Below are 16,185 nucleotides of genomic sequence, written 5' to 3'. Positions count from 1 at the left end.
TGAAGGCCAATAGAATAGGGGCCATCTGTATCTCTGGGGAAGGCTATTCCATAACACAGGTGCCATAACAGAGAAAGCATCTTTAAGGCCCCAGCAGGCAGCACTGTTTCACCAAGGAGACTTGGAGCATACCCACCCTGCCAAATTTAGTGGAATGGAACGAAACCACCAGGGATAGATAGTCTCACAAGTAACCTGGCCCCACGACATGTAGGGCTTTAGAGGTGATGACCAGCACCTTGAATTGTGCTCTGAATTCTAACTGGAGCTGTGCAGCTCACATAACAGTGGAGTTACATGGGCATACCATTGTGTGCCCATTACTGCAGGCTTGAGTGACCATGATCAGTACCTCCCAATCTAGGAAAGGGCGCAAATGGTGCACAAGATGTTGTTGTGCAAAAGCTCTTCTAGTCATGGCTGCTACCTGCTCTTTGAGCAGGAACCATGAGTCCAGCAGAACCCCAAATATTTATTTTGCACTTCAAGTCCTATCCTGCTCTCTTTTTCTTTGCAATCCATATCACAAACAGAAATCAGGCAGATATTATCTAGCTCTGATATACAGATTATGATGTTTGGCCCAAAGATTCTTCTCTAGCTTAGAGTGAGTCTTATATCTCTTAGTAGCACCGAACAAACTACATTTCCTATCAAATATGGCATGCTCTGCAGCTCTGCCAGCTTTCAGAGAAGTAGAAAATGAGCTTTCCATCCCTATCCATTCCATTGCTTATGGAGCAACAGTCACGATAAACGTATATGCGGGTTAGAGTGAATTTGGAGGTGATGAGATAGGAAAAAAGACAGTTAATAAACTCACTAGGATACCACTGGGAGCTCAACAGAGTTAAATCTCTATTTGTAATAAATTAGCTATTTTCTCAGTTTTTGGAAGCAATTCATTTTTTTTTCTAAACTCAGTTCTGAACCTGACTAGGATAATTTTTTCCACCTGCATAGGTCAGTATCCATGTGGTCTATGCAGTCTGAACAAAAATGCAATAAAATGCCATGGTTTAGAATAAAAACCACAACACCAGCAATTGTACCATGAGAAACAAGGCACTGCCAGAGAATATTGGAATATTTATTTTACAAAGTAGAGAAAATGATTATCATGAACAACAATATATTCTCACCATTGCAAGAGCAGATCTGTTCCAAACTGTGCCGAGGAGTGAGCACACTGAGTCGGGCAGTACTGTAAGTGAACACAGTGCCTGGGTCGAGTTGAAAGCTTTCTTTGCAAGCACGCTGGATGGTACAGTCAGCCTCATGGCATGGGACATAGGTCACTTTCTTTATCCGCAGCCCAACTCGCTGGTCCATCTCATCAGTTGATTGAGAAATCCGGCTAGCAATGAAGCTGGGCTTATAGAATGAGTATTGGGATTCCCCAACTGCCAACAGGAGTTCCACCCCATCAGAAGCACCTGAAGGTTGCAAACTAGCCATGTGGACATTCTGTCGCTTTGTCTCTAAGATACTCCCCAGAAACCGCTGCAGGTTGCGCCAGTGGTCACTTATAAACTCTTCTGGGTTAAGATGGCGGAAATGCAGCATCACAGCTTTATCCAGGGCAACCTGGCTGAAGGACCATACATGAATCTGGACTCTGGTTGTAGTTGAAAAGGTCCCATCACTGACACTTACATTCAGAGAATAATGGCCATGTTGGAGACCATCAATGGCAATTATTTTTCCATCTGAAAGTCCCACAGAGAAATGTTTATTTTCAGGAACTACTGACACAAAGCTATATAAGAGAGTATCACGGGGATCTCGATCGGTGGCATGAATCTTCCCAAGAACTCCACCTCGGAATGTTCTTTCATTAGTTGTGATGAAGATCTCTAGTGGAAGTGCTGAAGGAGGGTACTGGCTTTGTTGTATCACATGGATGTTTATAAATGCTGAAGAAGACAGAGGAGGGTGACCACTGTCGACAACCTATTGGAAAAAATTAAGGAAATCTTTACTATTCTGCACCAGAACTTACATACTTTCCTTGTATACCTGGTTTGCTTATTTAAATCTCAGGATAAGAAATCCAAACTTTTACTGTCAAAGGTCCATTTAGCCCAGTAGCCATTTCTTCCATCAGCCAACAAAATGTCTGTCTTGCTGTTATTCCCAAAAAACTTCTATTTCAATTCCCACAGCTACCCATGCAGCTTTAGCATGCTAATAGGAAAGAGGTCTAACTTAGGCAATAAACTGGACATGTAAAATGCTGAAAAGATACTTGTCGCATTTGTGCACTACTACATTGAAATCTGGTTGAAATACCTCTGGGAATTAATGGACCTAATGCCATATCTGCAAAACGCAATTATATTCGGATGACTTCATTTCCAAATGTTGCTTGTATCTCTATTTTTCAACAACATTCTAGAGGATCTGGAATGAAATCCAATTTTGATAGACTGATAGATAGATTGGTCCAGTGGTTAAGGCAATGTGCTAGAAACCAGGAGACTGAGAGTTCTAGTCCTGCCTTAGGCATGAAAGCCGGCTGGGTGACTTTGGGCCAGTCACTCTCTCTCAGCCCAACTCACCTCACAGGGTTGTTATTGTGGGGAAAATAAGAGGAGGAAGGAGTATTTGGTATGTTCCCTGCCTTGAGTTATCTATAAAAATAATAAAGGTGGGATAAAAAAAAATCTAAAGTAAAAAAATAAAAAATTATGGTAGTCTGGGTTCCTTAGAAAATTAATGCAAAATTGTGCTTGGATTCGCCTATTTTATTTCTGAAAAATGGCTGGGGCTTCCTTTTGACAGAGCAGTGTCACTGTAGAAGCCAGAGGTATTTGGTGATCAGTAGTCCACAAGTGAGATTTTCCTGAACAGAGTTAAGCAACCTTTTCCCATAATGGTTATCTGCAGCCCCTCATCTACTTTTCCTTGGCCACATCTTGTCAAAAAGAAAATGTTAGAAGATCCAATCAGAATCTACCTGGACTTGCAGAAGGTATTGTTCCTTTGTTCTTCTGTTCAGGATGGATGATGTCACTAATACTCCATCCTTGTTGATCTGGAATGCCATTCCTTCATTTCCCTCAACAATTTGAAAAAAGTATGGTGGTCCATTCTCTGGAGAATCTCTATCACTCATGATTAGCTCCAGAACACTGGTGCCAACTGGAGAGTTTTCCTGAAATGTTAGTTGGAGAAATGCAAATTAGTTAGAAAAAAGAGATTCATCCCCCTTCTTTGGGAGGAGAGGGGACAGAAGAAGGAATGATTAAGAAGACGCAAACAGAAGAATATGGTTCAAGGTCTAAACATTAATCCAAAGGTCATTACAAAAACCAAAGTACTTGGTATCTGAATGTGCAGAATAAACATGTCCCAGATATTTCTTACTTACTTGAATGTTAAGGGACTATGGCAATTTGTCTACTATTGCTATAAGAAATCTGCTGATCAGAAGTGTACATTGCTGTCTGCAAATCCAATCTAATTCAATAGTTATATATAGCAACCTTTAAATGAATGAAATCTTCCTGGGATTTCACCTAATTGATTTCTTATTGCTACTAAGCTTCTGCTGTCTCTGAGTCTCTAGCAACCCTGTGAGTAACCTGGCAACTTTCAAGATTATCGCTGTAAAAGACTAATTGTGTAAGGCTGGTGTCTGTGAATTGCTACTTTACCTGAACTGCAACACTGTAATTGAGCTGAAAAAATCTAGGTGGGTTATCATTAACATCAGACACACGAATGAGCACACTGGTGTCACTGAAAAGAGCCATCTGTCCATTGTCCATGGCTTGGATTTTGAGAGAATAGCTGGATATCTAAAAAATATAACACACGTTTGGAAGACTTATTACTTCAACAACTATTAACCCAGGGTTTCTCAACCCTGACAACTTTAAGATGTGTGCACTCAACTCCCAGAATTCCTCAGCCATCCAGCATCCCCCATGGCTGGCTGGGGAACTCTGGGAGCTGAAGTCTACACATCTTAAAGTTGCCAAGTTTGAGAAACACTGCATTAACTAAATAGTGCAGATTAAATAAATTATTCTAGTTCTTAATACAGATAGATCTTTCTTTCTTTTCCTTTCTTTTCCTTTCTTTCTCTCTCTCTTTCTTTCTTTCTGAAAAAAAAATTCTAGCAGGCAGATAACAGAGAATTTACTACTTGATGTTTTCCTATCTATAACTCATTGATCAACTCAAGTAATGAACTCCAAATAAAGAAAAGAGTATTCTGTTTTCTAAGCAAGAGTCATGGCTCTCAAATGAAGGAGAAATGCACTAAACTGACAAGCTCATGGGTGAGTCCATTAACTAATGAATACCACTGCCTGCCATGTACTGAGCATTAGGGCTGTGCAAAGCATTTAAAGGGGGTGCTTTGCAATGTGCAGAAACTGCTCTTGGCCTCCTGTGCAGTGGCTGTGCACACAATCACATGTAGAGATAGCTGTGAGCAGCTTTTGAAGCAACTGTATGAGACTAGTAACAGGATAGAAAGAAAGATTCTTTGGCTCTTTTTCAAATGTTTGCACAGCCCCACTGAACAGTACTTCCTATCACTTTAGAGCCACATCTGGAGTCTTTCTAAGGTCAAAAAAATGGCAAGTGGGTTTTTTTTGGTTCTTGTGTCAGGAGATGGGCACTATTTTATTTATTTATTTATCAGATTTGTCACTGCCCATCTCCTCCCATCAGAGGGACTCTAGGTGGTTTACAATAATAATCAGTAAAACAATAAATATACAATAAATTTATGATGAATTTTACTATGTCATGTTGCACGTCTCATGTTGCAAGAGAATTACTACGAATTTCTCTTGCAACATGACTTCTGGAAACATGGCTCAGAGATCATTTTCACTATCAAAGTGAACCATGTTACTCACTTCTTCCCTGTCCAAGTGTTTGGCAGTATAGATCTGCCCAGTTTTGGGGTCAATCATGAAATGGCCCAATGGATTTCCTCCCACGATAGAATATGTGATCTGATTATTCATCACTCCATCTTTGTCATCAGCTAAGACCTGTCAAAAGGATAAACAACAAACAAACAATGATAACAGCAAGCACAGAAAGTCCTCTTTGTGGGTATAGTACCATTGACCATCCCAGCTCCAACTTTTTAAAAAAGATATCAATTATTGGGTTGATTATTAATGTAAATTCCATTAATTTTTGGCTTTTCGATATTCGTTCATTCTTTTTGGTAATATCAAAGTGGTTTGTAGTAGCCTGGTCTGACTATAGAAATGAGTAGAGATAGGTAATGTGACTTCAACAATGCCATTCTGTCCTTCTATTTCCCACATCTCTGTTTACAGCATCCAACTGTTCTATGCATCCTCAATTCGTAGTTCTCCCAAGATAGCAAACCACAAAATGAGAGCAGCAGAAATGAGGTTGTGGCCTAAGGCTGGCTTGGACAACCTATAGTCCTAGAGTCACATGCAGGTATGAGAACTACAGAGTAAGGGGAGTGTGGAGTATCACAAAATGTATGTTGTGATAACATGAAGCAAACATGCACTTGCTTGCAATGTTACAATAAAAGTAAGTATAAAAACACAGAACTTGCATCATGATGCTACAATGCATGTTTTGTCATTTTGGCATCATTTCAGTCAGAAACAAATGCCTCTGCATGCAGACCCTGAAGCTTTTTTTTCAGGTTCCCTGGACCCCACTGTTATTGAAGGTGCAACAATTAGTAATGTAGTTTCCTGTCTTTTTGAGCAAAAATAACATAAACTACACTGTAAGCTCTAAAATAGGATTAACATTGTTTTAATAGCAACAAGTCTTCCCAAACATCCCTCAAAGATCCAGGCAGAAAAACATGAAAATGTGACCCCTGTCCAACACCAAACGTTAAATGTGGCCTGCATCCCACAAAATGTTGCCCACCCTGGTTGTGATTATGTCTCACCGTAAGCACTATTTCACCAATGGCAGCATCCTCGCTGACGTCAGCAATATAAAGGTCTTGACCAAATTCTGGCACGTGATCATTTATGTCTGTGATGTTGATCACAACCATAGTGATGTCACTGAGAGAAGTAGAGGCCTTTCTTATACCCTCGATGGTTAAGTAATATTCATGGATAACTTCAAAATCCAGAGTTCCATTAACATACAGGATGCCTATGAATACAGACAGAATTAAGATAAAAAAGCATAAAAAATTAAAATGACACAACTCTTAATGAAACCCTAACCTTGAAAGTTTTTGATCATTAAAAACAAACAAGCAACAAAAACCTGAAGGTCGCTGGGTGCCACCTAGTGGTATTACAATTGCCACATGGGCTACTTTGTGGGCAGATCAATTTCTCTCAGTTAAATCAATATTTTAAACTAGAAATTTCAACATTTACTGAGTTTTGAATAGGAACGTTAAAAAGTGAATGCAAGGAATGAACAGTAAGTTTGACTTTTCTCTAAACTCTTTCTCTCTTTCTGAAATTTTGATATATTCATAATTAAATCAGTAGAGAAATGGATCAGGGATAAAATAAATCTTGTTCTAAGAGAACAACTGCTAGACTGGACTGTTTACTGAGCAAAGAACTCACCAGTGTTTGAATGAAGCCTGAATTTCCCAAGATCATTTCCACTTGTGATTTCATACTTAATCTCTGTATTTGGAACAGTATCTCTTGTCAGGGAAGATAGATTCAAAACTTCTGTCCCAACAGCCACATTTTCCTTTACCTCAGCCAAGTATTCTGTGTTGAGGAACACTGGCAGATACTCTTTTAGATCCACGACTGAGATTGTCACAGTAGTAAAGGAAGAGAGGGAGTGCGGAACCCCCCCGTCCTTGGCCAACACGGTCAACTCCAGTAATGAGCGGGATTCCTTTAGAGGCTTCTCTAGACGGATTACACCAGTAATCTCATCTATTGAAAATTGGCCATTAGCTGATTCAGCAAGGTGGTATGTCACTTCACCGTTGAGACCTGGAAAATACCAAACAAGAAATGTCATACAAGAATTCACTTGATTTGGGAATCATTCTTTTAGAAATGGGATGAACTGAAGGGCAACTAGCACCTGCCATCATTTCTTGATTCAATACCAGAGATTCAAAATTAACTTAGGCCAAATATACACATTATATAATTGTATATACGTGTGTGTGCGTGCGTGCATGTATGATACCATATATAATCCTCAATATGTTACAGATAGGATTACATTGTTCCTTGAGGAAGTTACATCAAAAAACATAAACTTACAATGTTTAGATTTAGTACATTCAAACTAAAAATGATTATTTTTATTTTATTATTTTATATTATGACACAAAAAGTGGCCATGAATTAATTAATTCATTAGATTTATATAGCTGTCCATCTCTAGTACATGACTCTGGGCAAATGGATGCCTGAATTTGAAGAACTAATAGGATAAAAAAAATGGAGGAACTTTCTATATTACGTAATGATACTAGATCACCACAGGATTAAATTTTACACATTAAAATAAGTAATTGGATCGCAGCAAACCACTCTACAAACTATACGGGTTGTTTTGCTCAGTAAAGATGATTGCATTTTTGGCAAAGTGATATTAAAAGACATGGAATGTATTTCACATATTAGACATTTTGTAAGAGATACAATGTGGAGAATGATAAATATGTGAGTACCTTCATTCTCAGTAAGAATATTTTAAGAGACAGTACATTTCTGGAACAAGGCAATTCATTCAAAAGATACTGTTTTTAACATAAGCATATTTTGTAATCCGAGAACTGTTTCTTGGAATTAAAGGTGGGTATTCCAAGTATCCATTCAGTATTTATTTTAATTTCAACATTATGTTCAGAACTACTTAAGCTAGGCACTCACCCTCAAGAAAAAAATTGTACAGTATGACACTGTAAGGCTGACAGTATCAGAAAGCATAAAGGAAGGCTCCAGTAATGTCAACGAACTGCAGTGATCAGATGTTCAAGTTACTTTGTTATTCACTTACTATATGAAGCATCCAGCCTAGACTGAGGAATGTTCTTATTCTTTATTCTATAAAATCTGAACATCTAGAAAAATAACCCAAATGAAGATTTGCCATTAAAGAAAGAATGGCCTTTCCCCACTTGAAACCACCTTAGACAACCAAACGTCATTGGGGTTAATTTGCAGATTATATTTTATAGATTTGTACAGTGTTTGATTAGGTAGTTAATTCTGAACTGTTTCTCTAAATGTCTTAAACTCATCTTAAAAAGCAAGCAGAAAACAGAAAAATAAAAATCCTGTTCAAACAAATTTGCAGAACACATGAAAAAAAACCAGACATTTTTACAGCTAAGTGACAGCCACAAATTATATTTTGCTTTTAAGCATTGAAAACAACTGTGTATGACTTAGGACTTGGGAATGACTTACTTTCATCAGGATCCTTAGCAAAGACAACTGCAATGGGCGTTTTTATTGCTGTATTATCATATATGGCTACAGCACAATGACTGGGATAAAACTTCGGAGCACTGTCATTTGTATCCTCTACGTGCACAGTAATCTCCATCTGGCAAAAACGCCCTCCTCCATCTGTTGCCTTGGCAACAAGGTGATACTTAGATTTCAGTTCTCGGTCAAGTAACGTGGAAGTAGTCAGTTCTCCTGGTGAGAATAATTGAAGAAAAAGATGTGGTGCAGGGCTTTCAGTACCATCATAGGCAAAATTCCTTCTATGCAACTGCACATTTTTGAACATTTTAAGAAATGGCACCAGGCAAATAAAAAAAAGGATGCACATACAAATGCTGACCAAAGGTTCAAAAAATATACCTTTTACCCCCCCGCTCAACTGGGACATCTTAAAACTTTTTAGAATTATGTTATCTAAAAACTATAACATTTTATAGATTGACATTTAAGCAATCTTCATCTGTCCACTGGAGTTGGGTGGCCAATAAATGTAAATAAATAATAATAATAACTATTCATATTTGGGCTAATCTTTTATAAGACTATTTTGCAAAAAAATACCCATGCATACTCACTCATATAAAGAATGAATCTTTCTATTTTAACTCTTATAGTAGGCCAACAAGGCAGCACCCAAGGAAACCTGGCTTCTTGATGAAAAGTCTTCTCCTGGCATCAGAAGAACAAGAAGGAAGGCACCAGGCAAGCCTATTATAGTGAGTATTCGTGTATGAGAAGGGAATAATTCTTTATATTAAATTAAATACTTTTTCTAGGGAAAACCCTGCCAATGTTTTACAATATGAGGAAATATTTATGCCAATCAAGAGAGAAACGCCAGCCTTAAAATTTCAATTGAAGGGGGCTTCAGGATACACAAAAAAGTCTGCCTACCTCTGCTGTATAGTAAACAAGGGCAAACTGTATTTTGAATTCTAATATGCAGTCAAGGAATGAGTATGAACAGCAAAACCACACCTTTAAAAAGAAGTAATAATCTTACCTGTATAAGAGTCCAGTCTAAAATCCTCAGCACCAACTCCATGAAGACTATAAGTGATCTGGCTATTGCTACCAACATCGGCATCTGTAGCCAACACTTGAAGAACAGAAAATCCTTGGGATGCATCCTCTGAAACTTTCCCTTCGTATAGTATCTGGAAAGAAGGAAAATTATTTTACCAAGTAAAAAGACTAACATTAAACCACATGCACAATGCACCTGTTTGTTAACCAAATTTGTTAATAGATACTGCAGTTCCAGACAAAGATGATTAGGTAATTTCTATCATCAACAAAATAATACTGAAGTGCCACAGACTGGGTTCCTTCCTGCTGCCCTAACGCTATGCCACATTATGTTATTCCAAAGTAACAATTCGTGTGTCTTCCAAAATAAGCAACTTATGGAAGGTTCAGTATTGTGCAGATGTGTAATTACTCAAATAATTGCTCCATAATTGTGACTTCCCCAGGTCTACTCTGACATCATATCAGCTCACAGCCTGTGGATACGTGTTTGTATATTTTCGGGATGAGGTATTTTACATACATCTACAATTACCTGCTTGCATTCAGGGCTGTTATCGTTAACATCAAGGACTAAAATCTCCACTTCTGTGGTTGCTTGAAATTTTCCATCAGATACCATGACTTTGAGCAGATATTTTTCTGTAGCTTCCCTGTTCAGAAGCTTCTTGGAAAAAACCTTCCATTTTCCATCAACTTCATTGACAGTGAATTGCCCCAGAACATCTCCTTCTGATGAGACAAAGAATATATGGTTATGAAAAAACAACAACAACCCAGTAAGTTTCAGGCTGTAAGATAACAGAAAGAGGCATATATCCTGAGCCTTCTAGATATCATTCACCCAGCCCAAATGTTCTGTGTAGAAGAACCAGAAAATTTGCTTGCTCTGTGGCAAATCATTGGTGTCATCTAGATAACTGATCCTGAGTTAATTCACAAAATTTAAAGAATGGGTTGAATGATTCAAGGTCTGATAAGGACTAATGATTATATGATGATGTATGTTGACTGATGTGATTATGTGTTGAAGCAGCTATTTCATTATCCCTCAATCTGTGGGCAGGGGCAATGTTATAGTGGATACTAACTATAGATTAATTATGAAGGAGATAAATAGGGAAGTGATTAAATTGTTTATTGTGCTAGACAATGTTTCAATCTACACTGACCACTTGCCAAATGGTTTATTTGATACATTACAGTAAAATGTAATTCCTCTTAGTTCTCCTCTATATCTGTGGTGAATAAGTAACAAATTATAAAATATGCCTCTATAGTTTATATTTATCGTGCAAAAACACATATTGGTTGGTTGTCATAGATAGTTAACATAGGAGTTACCATATATGCTTAATTAACATCTGATTAGTTGATCAGAAATTTAATTCAGGACTGGAAATCAAACTGCAGGTCCCAAATAATGTATCTGTATTTGATTTTCAGCAATTATGTTTTAGAGTCAGATTAACATCATATAGTTAAATCACAATACATTGTAGATCATTTCAGAATTTTTCTTCATAACAGTTATTGAGCCTTGTGTAGAAGGACCTAATAGAAAGTACTCTTTATAGGAATACTGGCATGTAGCTATTAAGTATACACATTTAGTCTCAAAATATCTCTTGATAAGAAATATGTTGGATTAAATGGCCATTGTTAACAATGAAAATCATCTTAACATTTGCAACTGCAGAGATTTCAGCAAGATAAATTTATAGAAAAGGGTGCTTCTCAAAGTTAAGGAAACTTATCAGACACCCCCCCCCCCAGTTTTATTTATCGAAGTCTTAACAAATACAGATACGTACCAGTGATGTAACATGTGACCTGTCTGTTTTTCTCTGAAAGATCTCTGTCTATAGTACTAAGAATGGTAATCATCTGCCCAGGCTCAGCATTCTCAGCAACCGATCCTTTGTAGATTTCACTGGTGAACTCTGGAGCATTATCATTTTCATCAGTGACTGTGACTTCTACTAGAGTTTGAGAAGAAAGCTGGATCTTCTTGCCATGGTCTGAAGCCACAACAAAAAATTTGTAGATTTTCTGAACTTCACAGTCTAGCTCTTTAAGGGTCATGATCCAGCCATTTTCACTATCAATGGTGAAGAATTCTCTGATGTAGCTTAGTTCTGATCCTAGGCTGTAGGTCACTTGCCCATCACTTCCAGTATCCTGGTCATTAGCAGTAACCTGAATCACAGGGGTCCCTGCTGGCATATTCTCCATAACAAAAGCTCTGTAGGGATCTGCCTCAAAAATAGGTTTGTTATCATTGACATCTTTTACATGGATGTTTATGGATACCAAAGAGACCAAGTCAGTATTCTTATATGAAGAATGAGCCAAAACATCTACTTGGTACCATTTCATCTTCTCATAGTCCATTGCCTTCTGAACAGTCAAGGTCCCTGTTTGTTTATCCATAGTGAATATCCCTTCCTCATTACTTTCAGCAGAGGTTCCTTGCACCAGACTGTAGATGATGGGCTCCTCCCCTATAGCTCTAACTAATCCTATTTCTGATCCTTCTGGGAGATCCTCAGATGCTGAGAAGGTATATAATGGCTCAGAAAACCTTGGCAAAGATACTTCCTTTGGAACAACTTGAAGGTTCACTGGGACAACTGAATGCCAGTGCGGAGGCTTGGCATCTTCAGCTTTGACTCTAAATTTCACTGTTCTATTTTCTAATCCCTTAAGGCTCTCCTTGACTATGACAACACCTGTGACAGTGTTAATCTCAATCACATCTTCTGCAATGAATTCCTCCACTGTATCAACAGAGTAGGTGACATCAGCATTCACTCCTTCATCAGCATCGTAAGCTAACACTTGAACGACCGGAGATCCCTTGCTCATATTGGACTGGATGGACAAGATGTATTCAGAAGCTTTGAACTGAGGTGGATTGTCATTTTCATCTGTAAGTATGATTTTGACAGTGCAAAATGCCACCTTTCCTCCCCCATCCTTGGCCATGATTTTAATATCAACAACTCTTTCTGTAGAATTTTCTCTATCCAGTTTCTGTAATGTTTCAATGTTCCCTTTGTCATCAATTAGAAACTTATCTTGACCAAGCTTGTTTATGATGGTGTAATCTATGGTGCCATAAGGACCATCATCTGGGTCAACAGCTAACAGTTCAATCACTTTAGTTCCTACTTTTGCATTTTCAGCTAATACAGCTTCATAAACATCCTGTTGAAATGCTGGGCTATATTTGTTTACCTTAGTTGTGTTGATGTACACTGGCACAGTGGTCTTAAAAACTCCATCTGAAGCAGAAACCCTAAGGCTGTAAAAAGATTCCAGATTTTTTTTGCAGTGGTTTAGTGTGGAAATGATACCAGAAGTGCTGTCAACGATGAAATGTCTTTTCTCATTTCCTGAAAGTATCATATATTCCAGCCTAGGGATATCTCTGCTGTCAGGATCAAAAGCCTGTACCTTTACCACAACATGACCACAGGTAACCATTTCACTCACATTAGCCTGATACTGAGGTTGACTGAATTTGGGTGGGTGGTCATTGATATCCAGCACACTGACTATCACAAGAGCTTCACTGCTGAGTGGGGGCAGCCCATGGTCTGTGGCTCTCACTTTAATATGAAATTCATGGTTGCTTTCATAATCTAGAGACTGAGTTGTTGTTATTTCACCAGTGCTGCCATCAACATTAAAGAACTTTGATGCATCTGAATGACCCTCTAAAATCTGGTATGAAATGAGTTTGTTCCACCCTGAATCTTGGTCAGTAACCAAGAGCTGAACAACAGGGGTCCGAGCTGGCACATCTTCTGAGACAGACACAGTATAAACTGTCTGTGAAAATAAGGGCAAATTATCATTAACATCCTCAACATGAACTTCCACAATTGCTTCTGAATAGGAACCTGCTACTGTTTCTGTAGCTCTGACAGTAAAGGTATGTTTTGTATCAGATTCATAGTCCAGATGGCTTGTGACCATAAGCATACCAGTCTTGAAATCAATATGAAACTGTCTGAGAGCTTCTTTTTCCACAATATTGTATATCAAGCGTAAGCCTTCTGGGCTCTGGGCCTGGAGGTGGAGAATAGGTGTGCAGGGTGGAATACTTTCAGGTACTTTCACAGCATAGAAGAGACTTTGGAAGAGAGGATTCGATTTGTTCTTCACCATTATGGTAATCTCTTCCTCAGCATACAAGGGAGGCTCACCAGCATCTCTGGCAATAACGTTTAGTGTGTATTTATTTAAAGTTTGAAAATCAAGTTTTTTTTTGAGTGAGATGTCTCCTGAGTAGGGGTCAATCCAGAAATGCTGGTAGTCTTCTACAAAGGAGTAAAAAATAACTCTGTTATTTCCCAGATCCTGATCAGTTGCAGAAACCTTAAAGATGGTATCACCTGGCTCAGTGCTGGCCTGTATTGCTATATAATTAGGTAGATTTTCAAAATGGGGTGGATTGTCATTAACATCATCCACAAATATTCTTACTACTGCTTGAGATACCCGTGGTGGATTTCTAATATCCTTTACCTCCACTGCTATTTCATACACATCTTGAATTTCACGATCAAACTTCACACTCTTGGTCTGCAGCACTCCTGAAGACTGAATCATTCTGAACCATTCTGTGCCATTCAATGTAGAGTAAAAAAGTGGTTCATTCAGTTGATTCCCAATAACACCAAGAACAATAATAATTTGAACTTCTGTGGAATTTTCCTTTACTGTGGCTAAATATAAATCTTGATCAAATTTTAAAATGCTGTCTTGTGGCTCAGTAAAATATAATCTGACCAATGTACTGGCCACGTGTAAACCATCTCCAGCTCTAACTGTAAGTTCATGATAGTTTCCCAGATTAGTATGATTTAGTACAGAGAGAACACCAGTAGTTTTGTGGATGAAAAAAGCACTGGCAAGAGTCCCTTCTACTATAGTGTAGATTACTTCAGAGTCTGTATCTTCTGCATGAACTTTCAAAAGTTCCATACTGTCATGAATAGGAAGTATTACAGAAAGGTCATAAATACTTTTTATAAATACTGGAGGACAGTCATTTATATTTCTGATATAAATGGTGACTTGAACAGGTTTGGAAGCAAATAAAATGGGGTTGCCGCTATCATGAACACGGACACCAAACTGAAAAACTGGGTTATGTTCATAATCTATATCAGCACAAGTAGTAAGGGTGCCCATGTTTTGGTCTATTTTGAAAAAAGTCATGGCTTCCATCTCCAAAATTTCATAGATCAACAAAGCATTAGAATCTTGGTCAGCATCTGTTGCATTTATCACTAGCGGGACATTGTTTTCATCCATAACTATGCTACCCAATGGAATATTCTCATTGATCCAACCAACAAAGGAAGGCTTATCAAAGATAGGCACATTGTCATTTTGATCTATGAGATAAACAAACACTGGAACATCCATAAATGATCCTGCCATGTTGGTGCCCCGAATTTTCAGCTGATAAGATGAAGTCTGTTCAAAATCTAAGATCTTCTGAGTAGAGATAAGACCAGATTGATAATTGATGGAAAAGAAGCCATCTTTATCTCCATCTTTTATTTCATAGGTAACAAATGAAGAGCTTATAGCTGAAACAAGGATAACAGGAGATCCAATGATAGCAGATTCACTGATCTCTACAACATATTCTTCTTCTGTAAATTGTGGGGGAGTAGCATCAGAAGGCTTAATATAAATGTTCACAGTAGTTGAATCTTTCAGCTGGGGAAATCCTTGATCTTCTGCTTTTACAGTGAGAGTAAATCTTTCTTGCTTGGATTGATCTAACTTCTGAGAAATTATAATAATTCCAGATAACTTGTTAATGGTGAAAAAGTCTCCACTGTTCCCTGAAAATAAACAAACAAATGCTTAAATAAAAAAGCATAATTTAATTCTACAATATTTGTTGCTTTCCATCTAAACACCAGTTGTACTAAAATGCACCTTTTTTAGTCCCTGGGAAGAAGTACATTTTTTTTAAGTAGATAAAAAATCTTGCCTTGTTCTCTGGTCTTTTGTCTTGAAGATAGTGCCATACATTCTTAATATGACAAAGATCCTACATAATATAGTTAAAGTAAAAAAAAGGTAATAAGGAGGCCTGATACTGTTCTAATTTATTAAGAAACTATTAATTTTCAAGGGACACATGTCCAGATAAGGAATAGAGCCTTAGAGGAAAAGAATTTTACTTAAAAGAGCAGAATGGATAACATGCAGTGCTCTATTTAAAAAGATCTAGGAATGTGGAGCTGTGGCAGCAATAAAGGCCAACTTCAATTAGAAAGATGAACAGTTATGCTAAGGTTCTGGTGGTTGGAAGACACATGTCAGCAAGAATGGATGTGCTCAGTAGTCCAAAAAGCCAGGTGCCTGAAGTCATAGGAAGAAGAATGCTTGTGATTTTGCCCACTGCAATTCTTTAAAGAAGTAAGCTAAGTACTGCAGACTGATTTTAAAGAAGCCATCACTATCCAGAATGAGCAGGATGGAACTAGTCTGCTGAACATTACATGACTTGTACAGGTCTTACAGGATAGGATAGAGGAAACTGGAAAGAGGTGAGAAAGAAAATATAGTGTATTACTGGCTGATACTGTTGAATAAATAACCTATTCAGGAAAACTTCTTCCCTTCCCATTGTGTTGCTTTATCCCACTGAAAGGCAGCCTGAAATTGAATTGCATGACAATCTGATAGCAGATAT

The 16,185-nt window shown here is 37.9% G+C and overlaps 1 protein-coding gene across 1 annotated transcript in view; it reads right to left on the bottom strand.

Moving 5' to 3' along the window:
• Nucleotides 1-16,185, bottom strand: part of FAT2 (FAT atypical cadherin 2) — a 59,843-nt gene that overhangs the window by 12,298 nt on the left and 31,360 nt on the right. Inside the window, exons 9-18 of the mRNA XM_063292175.1 lie at nucleotides 11,270-15,325; nucleotides 9,991-10,187; nucleotides 9,430-9,583; nucleotides 8,385-8,618; nucleotides 6,564-6,950; nucleotides 5,918-6,132; nucleotides 4,878-5,015; nucleotides 3,660-3,803; nucleotides 2,960-3,157; nucleotides 1,143-1,953 (exon numbers count right to left, since the gene is read on the bottom strand). Of these exons, the coding sequence (XP_063148245.1) occupies nucleotides 1,143-1,953; nucleotides 2,960-3,157; nucleotides 3,660-3,803; nucleotides 4,878-5,015; nucleotides 5,918-6,132; nucleotides 6,564-6,950; nucleotides 8,385-8,618; nucleotides 9,430-9,583; nucleotides 9,991-10,187; nucleotides 11,270-15,325 (6,534 nt within the window). The remainder of the gene's footprint in view (nucleotides 1-1,142; nucleotides 1,954-2,959; nucleotides 3,158-3,659; nucleotides 3,804-4,877; nucleotides 5,016-5,917; nucleotides 6,133-6,563; nucleotides 6,951-8,384; nucleotides 8,619-9,429; nucleotides 9,584-9,990; nucleotides 10,188-11,269; nucleotides 15,326-16,185) is intronic.

This window comes from Candoia aspera, chromosome 2 (assembly GCF_035149785.1).
Source record: "Candoia aspera isolate rCanAsp1 chromosome 2, rCanAsp1.hap2, whole genome shotgun sequence".
Taxonomy (NCBI): Eukaryota; Metazoa; Chordata; class Lepidosauria; order Squamata; family Boidae; genus Candoia; species Candoia aspera.
The sequence above is the reverse complement of the archived record's forward strand: the minus strand, read 5'-3'. Positions and strand labels throughout refer to the sequence as shown.